Source organism: Monodon monoceros, unplaced genomic scaffold (genome assembly GCF_005190385.1).
Source record: "Monodon monoceros isolate NGI ecotype Baffin Bay Population unplaced genomic scaffold, NGI_Narwhal_1 Super_Scaffold_21, whole genome shotgun sequence".
Taxonomy (NCBI): Eukaryota; Metazoa; Chordata; class Mammalia; order Artiodactyla; family Monodontidae; genus Monodon; species Monodon monoceros.
Genome location: NW_021703778.1, coordinates 90,707,216 through 90,724,087, shown reverse-complemented (window position 1 = coordinate 90,724,087; position 16,872 = coordinate 90,707,216). Strand labels below are relative to the sequence as shown.

At 36.4% G+C, this 16,872-nt stretch overlaps 1 protein-coding gene across 3 annotated transcripts in view; it reads right to left on the bottom strand.

The window, feature by feature from the left end:
• Nucleotides 1–16,872, bottom strand: part of INO80 (INO80 complex ATPase subunit) — a 129,806-nt gene that overhangs the window by 65,889 nt on the left and 47,045 nt on the right. For all 3 annotated transcript variants that reach the window (XR_003795805.1, XM_029236942.1, XM_029236943.1), the window contains 10 exons: nt 16,520–16,715; nt 15,561–15,628; nt 14,261–14,470; nt 13,699–13,779; nt 12,731–12,826; nt 6,444–6,503; nt 5,862–6,004; nt 4,446–4,530; nt 3,364–3,481; nt 2,355–2,440 (listed from right to left, as the gene is read on the bottom strand). Coding sequence is in view for 2 of the 3 variants with exons in the window: in XM_029236942.1 (XP_029092775.1) it covers nt 2,355–2,440; nt 3,364–3,481; nt 4,446–4,530; nt 5,862–6,004; nt 6,444–6,503; nt 12,731–12,826; nt 13,699–13,779; nt 14,261–14,470; nt 15,561–15,628; nt 16,520–16,715 (1,143 nt within the window). In the remaining variant the exon portion in view is untranslated. The remainder of the gene's footprint in view (nt 1–2,354; nt 2,441–3,363; nt 3,482–4,445; nt 4,531–5,861; nt 6,005–6,443; nt 6,504–12,730; nt 12,827–13,698; nt 13,780–14,260; nt 14,471–15,560; nt 15,629–16,519; nt 16,716–16,872) is intronic.

The following is a 16,872-nucleotide window of genomic DNA, read 5'->3' as shown; positions in this document are numbered from 1 at the left end:
CTACCATAATAGTATCACTCAGAGTCTGCAGCAACTGCATTTGTGACATATCAGAAAAAAATTCTCTTTCACAATTTACTTAATTTATTAACAGCATTATCACTCAGTTGCCCAAACAGAAACTTCAGTCACCTCTGATTTTTTCTCTCTCATACCCCATGTTCTATCATTTCCTAAGTCCCTCAACTCAACCTGGAAATCTACCTCTAACCACCTTTTCTGACCATTCCCATTGCTTTAATACAGGATCTCATCATATCTAATCTATACTGCTATTACTGTGGGAGCTTCCTGCCTCTAGTCTCTCCTGGTTCCAAGAAACTTTCCATACAAATCTTATAAGGTACTCAACTGCTGAAAAACCTTCAATGTAAGTTACTGCCTATAGTAAAATATTAAAAATTCTCCTGTAGGCAGAGGCCTCCCATAATCTAATTCACCATATTATCCCAATCTCATCAAGTCCTCCTATATATATTAGCTACAACAGTCTGAATAATGTTTGCCAAACATGCTGCCTATTTGAATATTGCTCTACCTTTGTTCACTCTTGTTGCTTAGCACCCCTTCCTACCATATTTTCCTAGTAAATGCCAACTCATTATTCCAGATCTAGCTCACATGTCATCTCTGCTTTGATACCTTCTCTAACCTTCCCTAATAGAACTACTCCCTTACCTATGTTCCCATTATATTTCACATAGATAATCATTGCATATCTTATGATACAGTACTAGCTATTTATGTATTCATCCCCCTTGGAAATCTGAACAGAACCTGGAAGCTGCATCTCTACGGACCAGTTGCTGGCAGACAGTAAGAGTTCAATAATACTACTGAACTATACTATTGAACTATACTATAAATACTATTGAACTATACTATAAATACTATTATTTATTATATTATAAATAATATACGATTTAACAACAGATTAGAAACATTACTGATGTTTAAGAAATTTATACTCTGCACAGTGGTTAAGAACCATACGTCTTTTGATCACCTCCTTAATGACCACTAAATAACAGACATTATGATATTGCTATTGTTTTTAAGCTGTTTCTGATATAAAAGCCTCAAGGATCCATTTTTTTATAAAGTACTTTCTTTCTATCAGGTACACATCTGTGTGAACTGCTATTCAGTTAAAATCAGCCAGTTTCACAAAGCAGCCATAAAGATTTTTTTAAAAGGAATAAAACAAAGGTACACTTCTATTCCTCTCTTTGAAGGTGTACATCTCCACCACAATCTTGTAAGAGAGTTACTAATTTCAAAATGATCCAGCCTTCTGGCAGTGACAGAGAGAATCACCTGATATTATCAAGAACCTGGAAAGATGCTTTTTATATAGACAGCAGAACTGTGAGGAACAGGTGCAATCTATGGGAGATGGGAACATACCCCAAAGGACTGGGAACTGGTTGAAAAAAGAAGGAAGGAAAATATGGGGAGGATTCACAAGAGATAATAGAAAACTACAGAAGTCTGGTAAGATCCAAAAAACATTATTTATAAACCAAAATTACTGACTTTTTATGAGAAAAAATATTACAACCCAAAGCACATTAAACTTCTAAATCTATCTCTCAGTCTGCAGAAATACAGGAGACAGGGGAACATGTTAGACAACACCACAATGATGCAACCAGCAAAATCCAGTATGTGGGAAAATTCTACAGGACGAACAACTCGGTTTCTTCAACAAAGAATTGCAAGGGGAGAAAAAGTAGGGTGGGACTAAAAGATGCTTAAGAGACATAGCACCCAAATACTATGTGTGGACCTTGCTTGGATTCTGGTTTCAAAAGCTGAATACTTTTTCAAAGAGAGAGAAAGAAAAAAGCATACACAAAGACAACTGGGAATATCTGAGCACTGACTGGGTATGTGATACTACAATGAAATAACTGCCTTTTTTTAGCAGAGGTGATAATGATATGTGAATATGTATTTTTAAAAACACCAAATCTTTTAGAGACACCCATGAAAATATTTATAAATGAAACAAAAGACATCTGGGATCTGCTTCAGAATAATGTAGAGGGGTGAAAAATTGTCATGAGTTGATCATTTGAACTATATGGAGTTCATTATACTCTTTTTTCTACTTTTGTAATGTTTCAAACTCTCCGTAATAAAAAGTATAAAACAAGAAGAAGAAAAAACTATTACTTGCCTTCATTATTTGACTCATTTTAAGTCTTCTTTGACCCTCTCAAGTTTAAAGGTCTCCTATCAATCAAACTAATTACCCTTCAACTAAACACTTACCAAGGAATTTCTTTTCACCCTGGAACCCTAGGTTGGTGCCAATTAAGGCATAAACTCACAAGGTCTTCTTTCCTTACCTTGTCAGACAATTCATTTTCCACATCTTTCTTGATTCTCCTCAGCATAAATGGCTTCAAGATCATGTGTAAGCGAGAGAGTTGATCTGAAATGCCAGGAGCCCCACCGACAAATAATACATTATATCAATTTAACACAAACAAAAGAAATATCATGACCACCCTTCACTAAACCATTCTAACACCTTTTGGCTCAATGATTTTCTAAAAGAAGACAAACAATCGCAAGGAGGAAGCCAAGGGATCTGAACTTTCCACAACACCTTTCTGGAGTCAATTGTGCAAATGCATTTTGCTCTCATTTACTCAAACCAGTAAGGATGGCTTTATTTTTATTTGAATTCACCTTTAGAGTGTTTTAGGAACATTCTATCAATAGTAGGGTTCTCAGACAGGTCTAATGCAAGCTATCTGGGACTCCCAGTGTTCCCCAAAAATCATTTTTTCAATGTATATCAGCAAATTAACAACATGTAGTATAAGAAATTACTTAAAGACTTTTCTAATAGTTAGTAGGTGGCACTTCATGTTATGTAATAAATACCTCATAACTCTCTTAAAATATTAGTCAAGAGGTAAAAAGAAATTGATAAACGAGGTTAAAAAATGTTTACATGAGAAATAAATCCTAATATATAGAGAAAATAACAAAAATTATCCTTCTAATATTTTCTGGTTTTATCACAGGCAAAAAGTCTTACCCCATTCCACAAAGAATATTAAATTTTTCAGGATCTACGTGGAAAATGAGGATTTTGCAATCCAAAATGTGAATTTTTCCTGTTCTGCCTTGATTAGTCAACACTACAGGAGCATCACTTGAGTTAGTCCTTTTTGGACTCTTTTAAATATGTACAAAGCACGTAATTATTTTAAAAGAGAAAAAACTTTTCTCTCAGATCCTTCTATGCATACCACAAGAAAAATTCTTCATATACAAGAAAATACAGAATTATGTAGTTGCCTACACTAATAGGTAGAAAGAATGAAAGTTCATACAAGTACTCACTCTCATCTATGGCAGATTTGTTTTCAGCGTGGCTCTCAATGTCCTTGGAAAACCATTCATTAAATTCCTCATGTGAATCAAATAATGTTGGCATAATGAAATGCAGCAGAGCCCAGAGCTGGAAACAAACAAAAAGCAAAGTAACTATAGAGCAACAAAACAACAGTATGTGAAGACATGATGAGAGTTTGTAGAGAGAAAGAGTGAAGTTGCAGGTCTGTGTATCTGTGTCTAGGAGCATGTGTATGTGTGAATAAGTGAGAGAGAATGAGTGTGTAAGCACACTGCCTCATCGACCAACTCTAATTCTATAAGGTACTATAGCAAAAAACTATTTTTCAATTAATTTCCCACTGAAAGTCTGAAAGTGCAAGTCCGGCTCAGCTTGTGCAGTGAGATAGTTTTAAAGATCTTATATAAAGATCCATTCCACAACTGAACACAGTCTGAGGCAGCATAACTTGCTAATAATAACTCGAGATCAGGGGTCAGCAAATTACGCCTTGTGGTGCCAAGTCTGGTCTGCCATCTATTTTTGTAAATCAAGCTTTATTGGAACATAGTCACACCTATTCATTTATATCTATATATATATAGCTGCTTTCACATTACAATAGAAGGTTGAGTAGCTGTGCAGTGACTATACAGCCTATAAAGTCTAAATATTCATTATCTGGCTCTTTACAGAAAGTTTTCTGACCCCTATTCTAGAAGATAAAATTATCTTCCCCAAAGAAAGAATTTTAGCTCCTCTCAGTGTCAAAGAATATTACCTTTTTATTCTAGTATAAGAATATCTCTGCATTAGATGAGTAGCATTCTTAATGTGATCATGATTTATTATATAAGAAACGAAGGAATAAAGAAATTTGCCTTTTGCCAGAGAATAAGAAAATAGTAATGATGCCCCCCCCAAAAAAACCACTTAGGGCAAGCCATGGTCAAATTCTTCCTTTTATGTGGGGATTGTAATTTATACAAAGCCGTAACACTCCAGGTAGGCATGGGTAAAGAATTTTATTCTGTGTTGGAGCCACTCTGTTTAATGCAGACATAAAACTGAGGTCTTTACTAGTGCCTACCTCTGCCATGGTGTTCTGAATGGGGGTCCCAGTTAGCAAAAGCCGATTCCGACACTGAAACTGCAAGAGTATCTTCCAACGAACACTGTCCAGTAAGATGAATTACAAATTCCAAGTTAGCAGTAAATATTCACCCTATTGAGACCCCTTATTTCTAAAAATGCTTTTCAAAAAAATAACAAACACTCAAAATCAAGTATCAATACTCTACCATGAACACAATTGAAAAATATTACTCAACAAAGCTGACGACAGGAAATTTCAAAGGAACTGACTCTATACTGAAAACGTGGTATTAGGGTATACATTAAAAAAAGCCCTCGAATAGCAGAGTAGGATCCTTTCTGGCTTGATAAAAGTCCTCTACTACCTTTGGTTAGTTTTGTTGATACAGACCATATAATTATAAAGTATTATCTACAGTAGTAGGTTTTAAAATTATTACTCTATGCGCTTCCAGTGTGAGTTTGGAGGGAGCAATGGAGAAAGAGAAAGGGTGTGAGAAGAAAATGCAACGTGAGTCTACTGCTCCTGGCCACAAGCATGCCCTACTTCAAAAGAGTAAAATATGAAATAATGCTCGTTAGAGGATGGAAAGTTCCACGGAAAATACCATCCTGCCAGTTAACGTGGACTTCTAAGAAAGCCCTATGGGCTCACCAAGAGTTAATAAAAATCCATCAAACCCAAGGTCTAATACCACTGAGTAACACTTTCTAGCCAAGCACTCATTTACTATTCAGTTTGGGAACTTAAAGGTATTAGAACATTTTAAACATGTAACTTCCAATAAAAGGATTCTTGGGCATCTAATAACCATTCAGGGACTAGGATAACCTTAATAAAACAGTAGAAGCTACAATCCACATAATGTAACATTCTACTTCCTACTAAGACCATATAATTATAAAGTATTATCTACAGTAGTAGGTTTTAAAATTATTACTCTATGCGCTTCCAGTGTGAGTTTGGAGGGAGCAATGGAGAAAGAGAAAGGGTGTGAGAAGAAAATGCAACGTGAGTTCCTACTTCCTACTAAGTACTACTTCCTACTAAGACCTCCTGTCTAAAATAATCCCTGAAGCAATGAGCAGACACCCCTTCCTCCACAGAAAATTTCCTTGAAGAACAAAAATCGGTTAAAATGCCATAATTACTGAATAGGGAGAAAAAAACCTGAGGAAAATCTTTATACTCTAAACATTAACATGTATATTCCATGAAAATGCAAAAGAGAATTTATGCCTTCTGGTCAGATATATGGCTTATGCAGAGACCATAAGACCATATATAAGCCATATACCATGTTTTCAAATCTCTCTGATCTTCATTCACATGTGTGTGTATATGAGACACACATATCTATATATCTATATATCCTCAGTCCACAGGCTTTATTTCTACTACTCATGTTACCTGGAACTACTCTTGAGCGCCTGAGCCTCATCCAATACCATGTACTGCCACTTGACTCGCTGGAAATACTTTACATCCTGCACCACCAGCTGGTAACTGGTGATAACCACATGGAAGGGGGCATCCTGAGTGTAGAGGGTCTTCTGTAAACATAAGAGGGCAAGGGTGAAAAGAGATACCTAACAAGTCATAATAAGACAATGAGGAATGGAATTCATTTTCTAAGGCCAAGAAGTTTAAGATGCTCTAAAGATATACTTCTCCAATGTAGGAGATGTGCAGTGAATTAAAAGCATAACTGTTTTTAAGGTAGTTACCTTAACCACAAACCTTGTTAAAAACTAGTCTTCAGCTTATTGAAGAAAAAAGTTCTTACTTAATCCTGGACTTCAAGTCCAGCTGATTGTCTATAACAGGAAAAGCATTGTAAAAGAAAAATGTACACTTGCCTAGTGTCCAGAAACATATAAGGAGATTTTATGTAAGTGAAATTACTCAAATCAACTGGAGAAATAATGACTGTGCATATGTGTGAACATGTATATGTGTGTGTGCATGCGTGTACAGTAAGCTGAAAATTACCTGACTCCAGAACCTCCTGATAACTTTTCTATCATGAGGATTTCCCCAATATGGTAGCACCTGGAAAAAGGACCAATATACAGATTATTTCCTAGTGATAATCTTAAAAGTATCATCACAAATACGTTATTCAGAATGATTTTTTAAAAACCTAATAGAATGAATATAAGAGCTCCTCTTCTGTCTCTGCCGCACTAGGTGCTGGACTAGCACTCCTCCTACTGACCAAGTTAAAACACAGATACAAAACATTTGTTTGAAGGCTTCAGAGAGCTACTGAGCCAGTGGAGAATTATACAGCCCAGATGTAGAAAAGAGAGGAAAGCCTGGCATCTGGAACATGTTCCCCGTGTGGGTGCTGATCCTTCCCAAAAGTTCTAGTTGAGAGGCTGAGAAACTGAAAAGTTGTTTTTTGTTTTTGTTTGTATTTTTTTTTTAAAGAGACACAGGACCACAAAACAAAAACTGTAGTTCAAGGAGGAGGGATTCTGATAACCACTCACCTCCCTGGCCTTAAGTTGGGAATCAAAAGATAGATACACAGGGTTCCCTGGTGGCACAGGGGTTGAGAGTCCGCCTGCCAATGCAGGGGACGCAGGTTCGTGCGCCGGTCCGGGAAGATCCCACATGCCACAGAGCGGCTGGGCCCGTGAGCCATGGCCGCTGAGCCTGCGCATCCGGAGCCTGTGCTCCACAACGGGAGAGGCCACAACAGTGAGAGGCCCGTGTACCACAAAATAAAAAGAAAAAAAAAGATACACACCTGTAGTAAAGGTAAACTATACATACACTTGCTTTATCAGGTACTGAATCCTGGTTTCAAATCATCTCAATTCCTGACTAGATTAAGGGGGCTTTGGATTATTATTGCCCCAGAAAAAAAATTACTATAGGCAAAAAAATCCACAACAAAACCCCAAACACACATTAATCCTCTCTCAGGAAGAAGAAAACAGTATCCAGAGCCCACAATTATCTTTACAATTTTTCCTATACAATGTCTGGCATTAAAACAAAAACAAAACAAAACAAAAAAATCAGCTATGGAAAGACTAGACCACATAACTGAAAACCAACATGAAATATAGATAAAAGAAACAAACCCACAGGAGATCTAGATAACAAAAATTTTAGAAACAAACTTTTAAAAAAATGCTAGTTTTGGGCTTCCCTGGTGGCATAGTGGTTAAGAATCTGCCTGCCAGTGCAGGGGACACGGGTTTGAGCCCTGATCTGGGAAGATCCCACATGACGCAGAGCAACTAAACCCGTGCACCACAACTACTGAGCCTGCGCTCTAGAGCCCGCGAGCCACAATTACTGAGCCTGCGTGCCTAGAGCCCGTGCTCCACAGCAAAAGAAGCCACCCAATGAGAAGCTCATGCGCCGCAATGAAGAGTAGCCCCCACTTGCCACAAGTAGAGAGAGCCTGCGTGCAGCAATGAAGACCCAACGCTGCCAAAAAAAAAAAAAAAAAAGCAAGTTTGTTCATTGAGTTAAAAGATTGAGAATTTCAGTGGTATACTAGAAACTATAAAAGAATCAAAGGGAATTTTTAGAACTGAAAAAATATAATTAAAATTAAGAATTCAATGACGAGGGCTTCCCTGGTGGTGCAGTGGCTAAGAATCCACCTGCCAATGCAGGGGACACGGGTTCGAGCTCTGGTCTGGGAGGATCTCACATGCTGCAGAGGAACTAAGCCCGTGCACCACAACTGCCGAGCCTGTGCTCTAGAGCCCGCGTGCCACAACTACTGAGGCCCACGTGCCTAGAGCCCATGCTCGGCAACAGGAGAATCCACTGCAACGAGAAGCCCACGCACCGCAACAAAGAATAGCCCCTGTTCGCCACAACTAGAGAGAGCCTGCATGCAGCAATGAAGACCCAACGCAGCCAAAAATAAATAAATAAAACAAATTAAAAAAAAAAAAAAAAGTAGCCGGGGGGGCGGGGAAGACACATAACATACAGGAAAACAACCATAAGAAGAAGAACTGGAAAACACAGAACATCTTTAAAGTACAAAAATTTTTTTAAAAATTAAAAACAAAAGTAAGAATTCAGTGACGAGTTTAACAGCAGATAGAATCAGCTGAAGAGCTGATTAGTGAACTTGAAGAGAGGTCAGAAGGAAATATCCAGACTAAAGCATGGAGAAACAAAAGAATGCAAAATTCAGCACTTTTCTGTGATGTTTCTAGGTGTGACTTTCATTTTTTTTATTGTTATGGGGCTCAAAGTGCTTCTAGAATCCATAGCTTGATGTCCTTTGTTCTTTTGAAAAATGTCAGCCAAATGAAAGCACAAATATGCAAGGAGGAATGAAGATCAATGAGCAATGAATATGTAAGTAATATGAATAAATCTAAGTAAGTTTTAAATGTATAAATGATAATGTCTTCTGGGGTTTAAAATATAAAATATATACAAAAACAACAGCATGTATGTCTAGAAAAGGGGGATGTAGTTACAGTACCCTACTAAGGTCTTTGTACTGTCTGGAAAGTATTAACAGTACTAATTTATATTACTTTTGAAAAAGTTAAGGGTGCATGTGGTATTCTCCTGGGTATCTACTGAATAACAGAATGAATATATAATTAGCAAGTTTAAAAGGGAGAGGGAAAAAAAAGGAATGATAAAATCTAATCAATCCAAAAGGATTCAAAAGGAAAAAAAAGTAAAGCTGAACAGGTGAAAGAAGCAGAAAGCAGGGACTTCCCTGGTGGCACAGTGGTTAAGACTCTGCACTCCCAATGCAGGGGGCCCGGGTTTGATCTCTGGTTGGGGAAATAGATCCCACATGCATGCTGCAACTAAGGAGCTGGTGAGCCGCAACTAAAGACCCGGCACTATCAAATAAATAAATGAATATTTTAAAAGTAAAAACTAAAAACCATAAACACAATAACAACCCTATTTAAAAAAAGAAGTAGAAAGCAAAGAGCAAGGCAGCAGTTTTAAACACAATATATCAATAATTACATTAAAAGTAAGCACAGCTATTCCAAATAAAAGGCATGAAATACACCTTAAATGTAAGGCTATAGAATGGTTAAAAGTAAAAAGACGAAAAAGATACCATGCAAATACTAACCAAAAGAAAGCTATTTAATATCAGAGAAAATAGACTTTAAGGCAAAAGTCTTAAAGGAGGAATTTCATAATAATAAAAGGTTCATTCACCAGGAAGATAAAATTATAAATTTGTATACATCTCACAGCCTCAAAGCAAAAACAGAAGAAAACAGAATGGATAAATCCATAATTGTTGCAAATATTAACACCCCTCTTTCAGTCAGTAATAGGAGAGGCAGACAAAAAAATGAGTAAAGATACAAAAGAGCTGAACAAGTTAACAAACTTGACCTAATCAACATATATACAACACTGTACTCAACAAGTACAGAATAACTACTATTTTCAAACACACACAGGACATTTATAAAAACTGACCATATGCTGAGCTATGAAAGCAAAGCAACAAATTTCAAAGGATTAAAATAATAAAAAGCATGTTTTCTTATCAGTGGATTTAAGCTATAAATAACAAAAAGATAACTAGAAAACCATCCTTTGTGTAGAGAGTAAAAACAACACTTTTAAATAACCCATGAATCAAATAAGAACTTACAGTAGAAGCTGACAGTATTTTGCATTGTAAGATAATGAAAATGTGACACATCAAACCTTTGGATGGCTATAGTCATGCTTAGAAAGCAATACCCTTAAATATACATTAGAAAAAGCTCCATCTCAAGATGACAGAAAAAGAAAAAAGTTTACAAAAAAAGTAGACAAGAATAATAAAAGAGCAGAAATAAATGAAATAGAAAACATACAGAATAGCCAATTTCAGGAATGAAAAGTGGTACATTAACTAGAGAAAAAATGTATATCTTATTTCATGAGGAAAAGGAGGTCAGAGGCACTAATCATACTAGAACCATAAAATGAGTGTTACTCAGACACCTGCCAAATAAAATGAACTTTGTGATGTTATCATCATAGATCTAAGTATCTTTTGAATGTAACCAGATTATAAATCTGAGCAGAGTCTACTTCTAACTATGTTCTACAGGGAAGCAAACACATTTCTGACAATTCAAAGGAGTAATGGTAATAGAAACAATGAATCAATAGAGCAGAGGTCATTAAACTTTTCCTATAAATGGCCAGATAGTAAGAATTTTAGTTTTGTAGGCCACACAGTCTCTGCCACAACTACTCAACTGTGCCTGTTGTACTGTGAATGCAGCCATAAATAATAAATAATCAAAGGTGTGGCTGTATTCCAATATACATGTATTTAAATTTCATATATCATTTGCTACGAAATATTTTTTAATCAACAATTTTAAAAAGTAAGAACTATTCTTAGCTCATAAGGTGCACAAAAGAACACGTGGTGGATTCCTCAATAAGTTAAATATAAAGTGACTTAGCAATTCCACTCCTAGGTCTATACCCAAAAGAGCTGAAAACAGGACAGGTGTTCAAACAAAAACCTGTACATGAATGTTTATAGCAGCACTATTAACAATAGCCAAAAGGAACAACCAAAATACCCATCAACAGATGAATGGATAAACAAAATACAGTATACGCAGATAATGAAATATTATTCACTATAATATGTTATAATATGACTGAAATATTATTCAGTCATAAAAGGAATGAAGTGCTGATACATGTTACAACATGATGAACCTTGAAAAACCTACTAAGTGAAAAGCAGCAGCCAGACATAAAAGGCCACATTCCAGGTATACAAAATATTCAGAATAACCAAACCACAGAGACATAAAGCAGATTTGTGGTAGCCAGGGGCAAGAGGGAAAGTGAAATAGGGAGTGACTGCTTAATGGGAAGGAGATTTCTGTTTGGTATGATGATAAAATTCTGCAATACAATAGCAGTGATTATTGTACCACACTGTAAATGTACTTAATACTACTGAATTGTACACTTTCAATTGGCCCACAGGCCATATTTTACTGACCCCTAGACTAGAGCTTCAAAAGGAAACTCCACGTGCAAATGAAAACTCAGTTTCAGGCATGGGTATAAAGTCAAAGGAGAGGTACCAATGACGTAAGTAGTACTACATTGCCATCTATCGGCCAGTGAAGGAAATATTGAAAACTTTAGTGGTTTGGAAGAAAATTTTAAGACAATTTTTCAAGCTCCTAATTGTTTGACATGTACTAAACAACAATAACAACAACAAGAAAGCAGAAAAAAGATGAGGGGCTCCTTATTCAATGTGAAAAAACCCTAGAGAAAATATTCAATAAATTGCCTTAGAACGATCTCACCTTAGAAAGTTAAGAATGAGTCAGCCAAGCTAAAAGCCATATACCTAATGTGTCTTGTAAACAGTTCCTAAGTCTATTAATTCAGCCGCAAAGGTGGGGCCACAGACACAAAGGTGCCCCAGAGTGGAATATCCCAGACATGTCCCTATTCCTTATAAAGTATAAGCCAGAAAAACACCTCCCATGACCTCTTAAATTGCATGGAACCCATGATTATTATGGAGACCCAAGATCAGAGATCATGTCAATATCTCTCGATACATATCTCCAAAAAATCCTCCTTACCATGCAACTTCATTATCATTATATTCCTTTAGGGACAAAACAAATATTTAACTCATTTCCTTCTTTTTACTTGCAAATAATACAAAAAATCCTACCCATTCTTTCTTACATCCCAACAACTCTGCATAATTAAACCCCTATTTAAATCTTGTCCATACTTGATGCAGCATATTTCCCTGCTGATCACATCCTACCTAAATCTCAATTCTTTTCCTCTGAATTAGTTAAATGCAACTCTCACATTATCTACCTTAGACATTATAATCTGGACCAAGACTGAAGAGCTGGCTTTGGAGTATCAAGAAAATAGATAATCTATGAATAAATTTGAAGGGGGAGGAGTGTGGACAACAATGCCATAAATTATAGTATATGTACCTTGATTTATCAAAACCTATATTAAGGTAGACATTTTCTATTATGGCAGTACAACTAGGAGCTACAATTCATGTCGTCAATGCAGCAAATCACTCAAACTAGACTTTGTCTTTCTCATAAAACATAAGGATGTAATATGCTCTCTTATTGCTCCCATCAGTAACTTTGATAGGAAATGTATGCAAGGTTATTTTGAAAAAAAAATGCAAGAAATTAAAAGCTATTATGAGCAATTAAGTAAGGCAGCAAAAAAGGAGTCAGAAAGTTTATTTTAAAAAGCAAGAGAATTTTGTTGATTTTTACCTTAAATTTAGGAACAAATCTAGTAAACTCCTGGTGCCAATTGTTAAGTGTAGAAGCAGGTGAAATTATTAAGAAAGGTCCCCAAATGTTCTCTCTCTGAAACAGAAAAACTGGGTCAACCAACTGCAGGAAAACTGAAGAAATTTAATTCAAAATTATAATTAACGACAAGAGGAGTTTAAGAATAGGAGATGCATTACAACAAGAGAAATGGTTCGTATCTCCCATACCTGCACACTCAGTGATAATATCCTATGTCAAGAAAAATAATATTCTATGTTAATAATAACACAGGCAAGGAAGTTGCTCGCACACACCTTGAGGAAAAAAAACCAAGCAATTACTCCCCACCTGCCCTTACAGGTCTTAGTTTATATCATTCACAAAGCACTTATGACATACTGACTTGTATGTGTTGCTTTTCCTTATACTAGATGATCACAACTATTTTACTATTATTTAATTGGTATAGAGTTTTCTGCATTTTTCAAAATGCTTTCACGCATTTCTTCTCATTTAATTCTCACAAATTTCCTGTAAGGTAGATAGTATCCCCACTTTGCAGAAGTGGAAACTAAACCTCACAGAGTTAAAGTGAAGTCAGGTCAAGAGAGGCTAAGTGAATTGTCCAAGTTTACACTGCTTGTAAGCACAGAGCTGAGATGTGAAACCAGGTCTTCTGATCTAACTAACTACAGTGTTTTTGCCACTACAATGGTGGTTCTCTACAGAAGTGGGAGATGGGGAATGAAAACACACATGCTTAGAAACTGTCCTAGTCTTCTTGAAAACCAGAATGTTTCACCACACTGTATCACCCTGTAAAGGCCTTGAAGGCAAGGAGCAAGTCCTACTGTCTTGGTTTGCTACAGAGTCTAGTGTACTGCTTGATAATGGCTGATTCTCAATAGAAAATGACCCTAGGATGGAGAGAGAGGAAGAAGAAAAGACTGCATGCATCTACCCACCTCAGCCAGATGGGCAAGGAGGGCAATGCTCTGTACTGTCTTACCAAGTCCCATTTCATCGGCAAGAATGCCATTAATACCCTGGAAAAAAAATACACATAGTCAACACCTCTCACATTGCATTACACAGGGTTCAACTTACTGTCAAAAAGAACTATCCAAAATGTCAGACTTGTTCAAATGAAAGTGACTAGAGATACCCAGCTTCAGCACTATTACTACTGTAATGATTCCTTTTGCCAATTCCACAGCTACAACTCTGAATCATGAGACAAACACACCAAAGCCAGTTTTTCAGCTAATCTAATCCAGGTACAAGTGCAATCAGGTTTATTACTAAGACTACTTAAGACAAACTTTATACATGATGCAAATAATCCCCAATAAAATCTCCAGGTTAGAAATATAGAGACATCTTTCTGATTCTTGTCAAACAATAAAGCTTTTTAAAAAGGATGAAATCTAAAACATTATCTTGTGCTCATTTCACAATACACTGAACCAACGACTTTAGGAAAACAGATAACAAAACAGAGTGGGTATGAACAGTTCTAAAATTTACCTGTTCATAGAGATTTGCCAACCAATTCATGCCTTTCAGCTGATAACCTTTTAATTTGCCATTAAAAATTGTAGGCTGTGGAATATCCTCACCAGCCCGGATAGATGGGTTTGCCAGGCTATAACTCTCCCCAAACCCAGTGCCAGACTTGTTTGCTGCCCGTAGGGCAGCTGCTCGACTTTCTTTTGCATCTTCATCGAATGACCTTGTCTGGAAAATAAAAATATATTAGAAGAAATATATAAGAGGAAAATAATTAAATTCAAATAAAATTCATAATGCTAATATATCTAACTTGTGCTAGTTGGAACAAACTTTCTGATAATATAATGTAATATATTACGTGTAAGCATAATACACTTGACTCTTGAACAACATGGGTTTGAACTGTGTGGGTCAACTGATATGTGAAGTTTTTTCACTAAGTATGTGCAAGAGTACTACTTGATCCTGTGGTTGGTTGGATATGTGGATGTGGATCCATAGGTATGGAGGGCTGACTGTAAAGTTATACGAAGATTTTTGACTGCAGGGTGGGTCGGCACCCCTAACTCCCAGAGTTACTCAAGGGTCAAGCGTAAAGTATATTACTAATATTTTAAAATTATTTTAACAATTATATTGAGAATACACTTCTGATAGACAGGCACTAAGCCATATTACACAATTACTTGCTTCATCAATGAATTTATTAAAGATCTGATATAAAACCTGTTTGATCGGTTGGGGTTGGTGAGGAATAGGTTGAGTTTGTCTCTATCCTTGACTTGGACCCTGTCAAAGTTACACAGGGGCTCCTATGCAGTATATTAAACTGTATTTTCCTTACTTAATTTGATCTAACTGCAGTTTCTTTCTGATTTCATTAAATGTCACTATATCATGAACAAGAAAGTTATTACTAAAGTAAAAGAAGGTGCTAACTTAGCAGTTTTAACACATGATATAACTTTCTTAACATGCAACAGTGTGGACTTTTTCACTAAACAACCATGATGCACTTCATTCTGTATTACCCATGATTATCAGGGAGGACAGAAGAAAAAAAATAGACAAACTGTCTTAGCGTCAATCAACACATTCTTAAAGCTCAGACAAGTGAATGCTCGTTTCCCATCTTTCCTCAGGTATTCCTCTATTACTCTAAAGTAAATAGAGACACACACACCCCCAATGCAGTCACATACACATGTACACATCCATTAATGTTTTTAACTGAAAATATGATTAAGATTAAAGGAAGACCACCTAAGTAAAAAGTTGTATTTCCAGGGCCCAACATTTCATTTTTAAGACTCACCCGAGCCTGATGAATATGGTAAGCATTTTCAGCATTCTTCAGGGCCTGGGCTTTGAAATGGTTACTATCTGAAAAGGGAAAGGTGTAGATTATAACACCTCATTAACTGATCTCCTTTAAGGATGCAATTTATACTACCATATGTGGATCCCCGACGCCAACATTCTATTTATCCCTAAGTTCACAGAGGGTGAGGGAGAAGAAAGGCTCAAATTACTTGACAGAGGTAAGGACCTGGAAGTGGCAATGGAGGCAGAGGGCTGCCATGGTCTCTAGGAGCCAAAGCCAGCTCACAAAAGCCACCAGGAGACTGAGCCCCAGTCTCCCAATCCTGCGTTTCTTGCATGAAGCAATGCTGATGCCGGAAAAAGCAAGACAATGAGGATTCAAAATTGTAATATATTTATACCAGGTGATTCCAAAAGAAGAAACAGAGACTGTGTAAATCCCAACATAATCTGAAGCACTCTCATTTTCTCTTATTCTTACTCAACATGATCTTGACCACTATTCTCTGTGAACTTCCTCTCAAATTTTACCCCAATTCCTCCCTCTCTGTGTGGTCACAAAAATACCAAAACAGTCTCTTCTCATGCTTTACTCACATCACCAAGAATCCTGTTACGTGAGAGATGATTTTCTCTAATTAGATATGTTCACTGAATTCTTCTGATACAATACCTTTTATTTCTATGAACAAATCAACACACAAAATATTCCCAAATTTGCAAGATCATATAACCACACCCTTTCCTTTTCAAATTCTTTAATAAAAGTTTTTTATATGCTTATTTTATACAAACATTCACACTTCCCCTACTCCAATAAAATAAATCCCCCTTTTGATCAATATTACCTATTGATCAAGACAAAACTTGCAAGAATTAATGATGAGTATAACCTGAGATATGAAAAAATTTTGGGTATCTCCTTCCTCCCATTCCTGATTCAGGACTCACCATAATCCTCCTGTGTGATGTTAACTACCACCCCTCCGCCAATGTCAATTTGTCTCTGTGTAGAACTATCTTCCAGTTTCCTTAAGATTTCTTCCTGGATCCCATCGTGACCCATGTCTCGTTTGCGACTCATGAAATGGGCATACAACTCTGTCTGGGTGATGAGGAAGTTCAGTTTTCGCTGCTGCCTCTTGGCCTAAAGGGGAAAAAAGATGAAAGTGAAAAGAGTCAAATCACCAATCACATACAAGGGTAGTCAACAGAATTCACTATACATAGTTTGCAAACAATTCCTTTACAAAGTATTTACCTTTAGAAAGGTAAAAATTGTTAATGAACAAATTTTATTATAA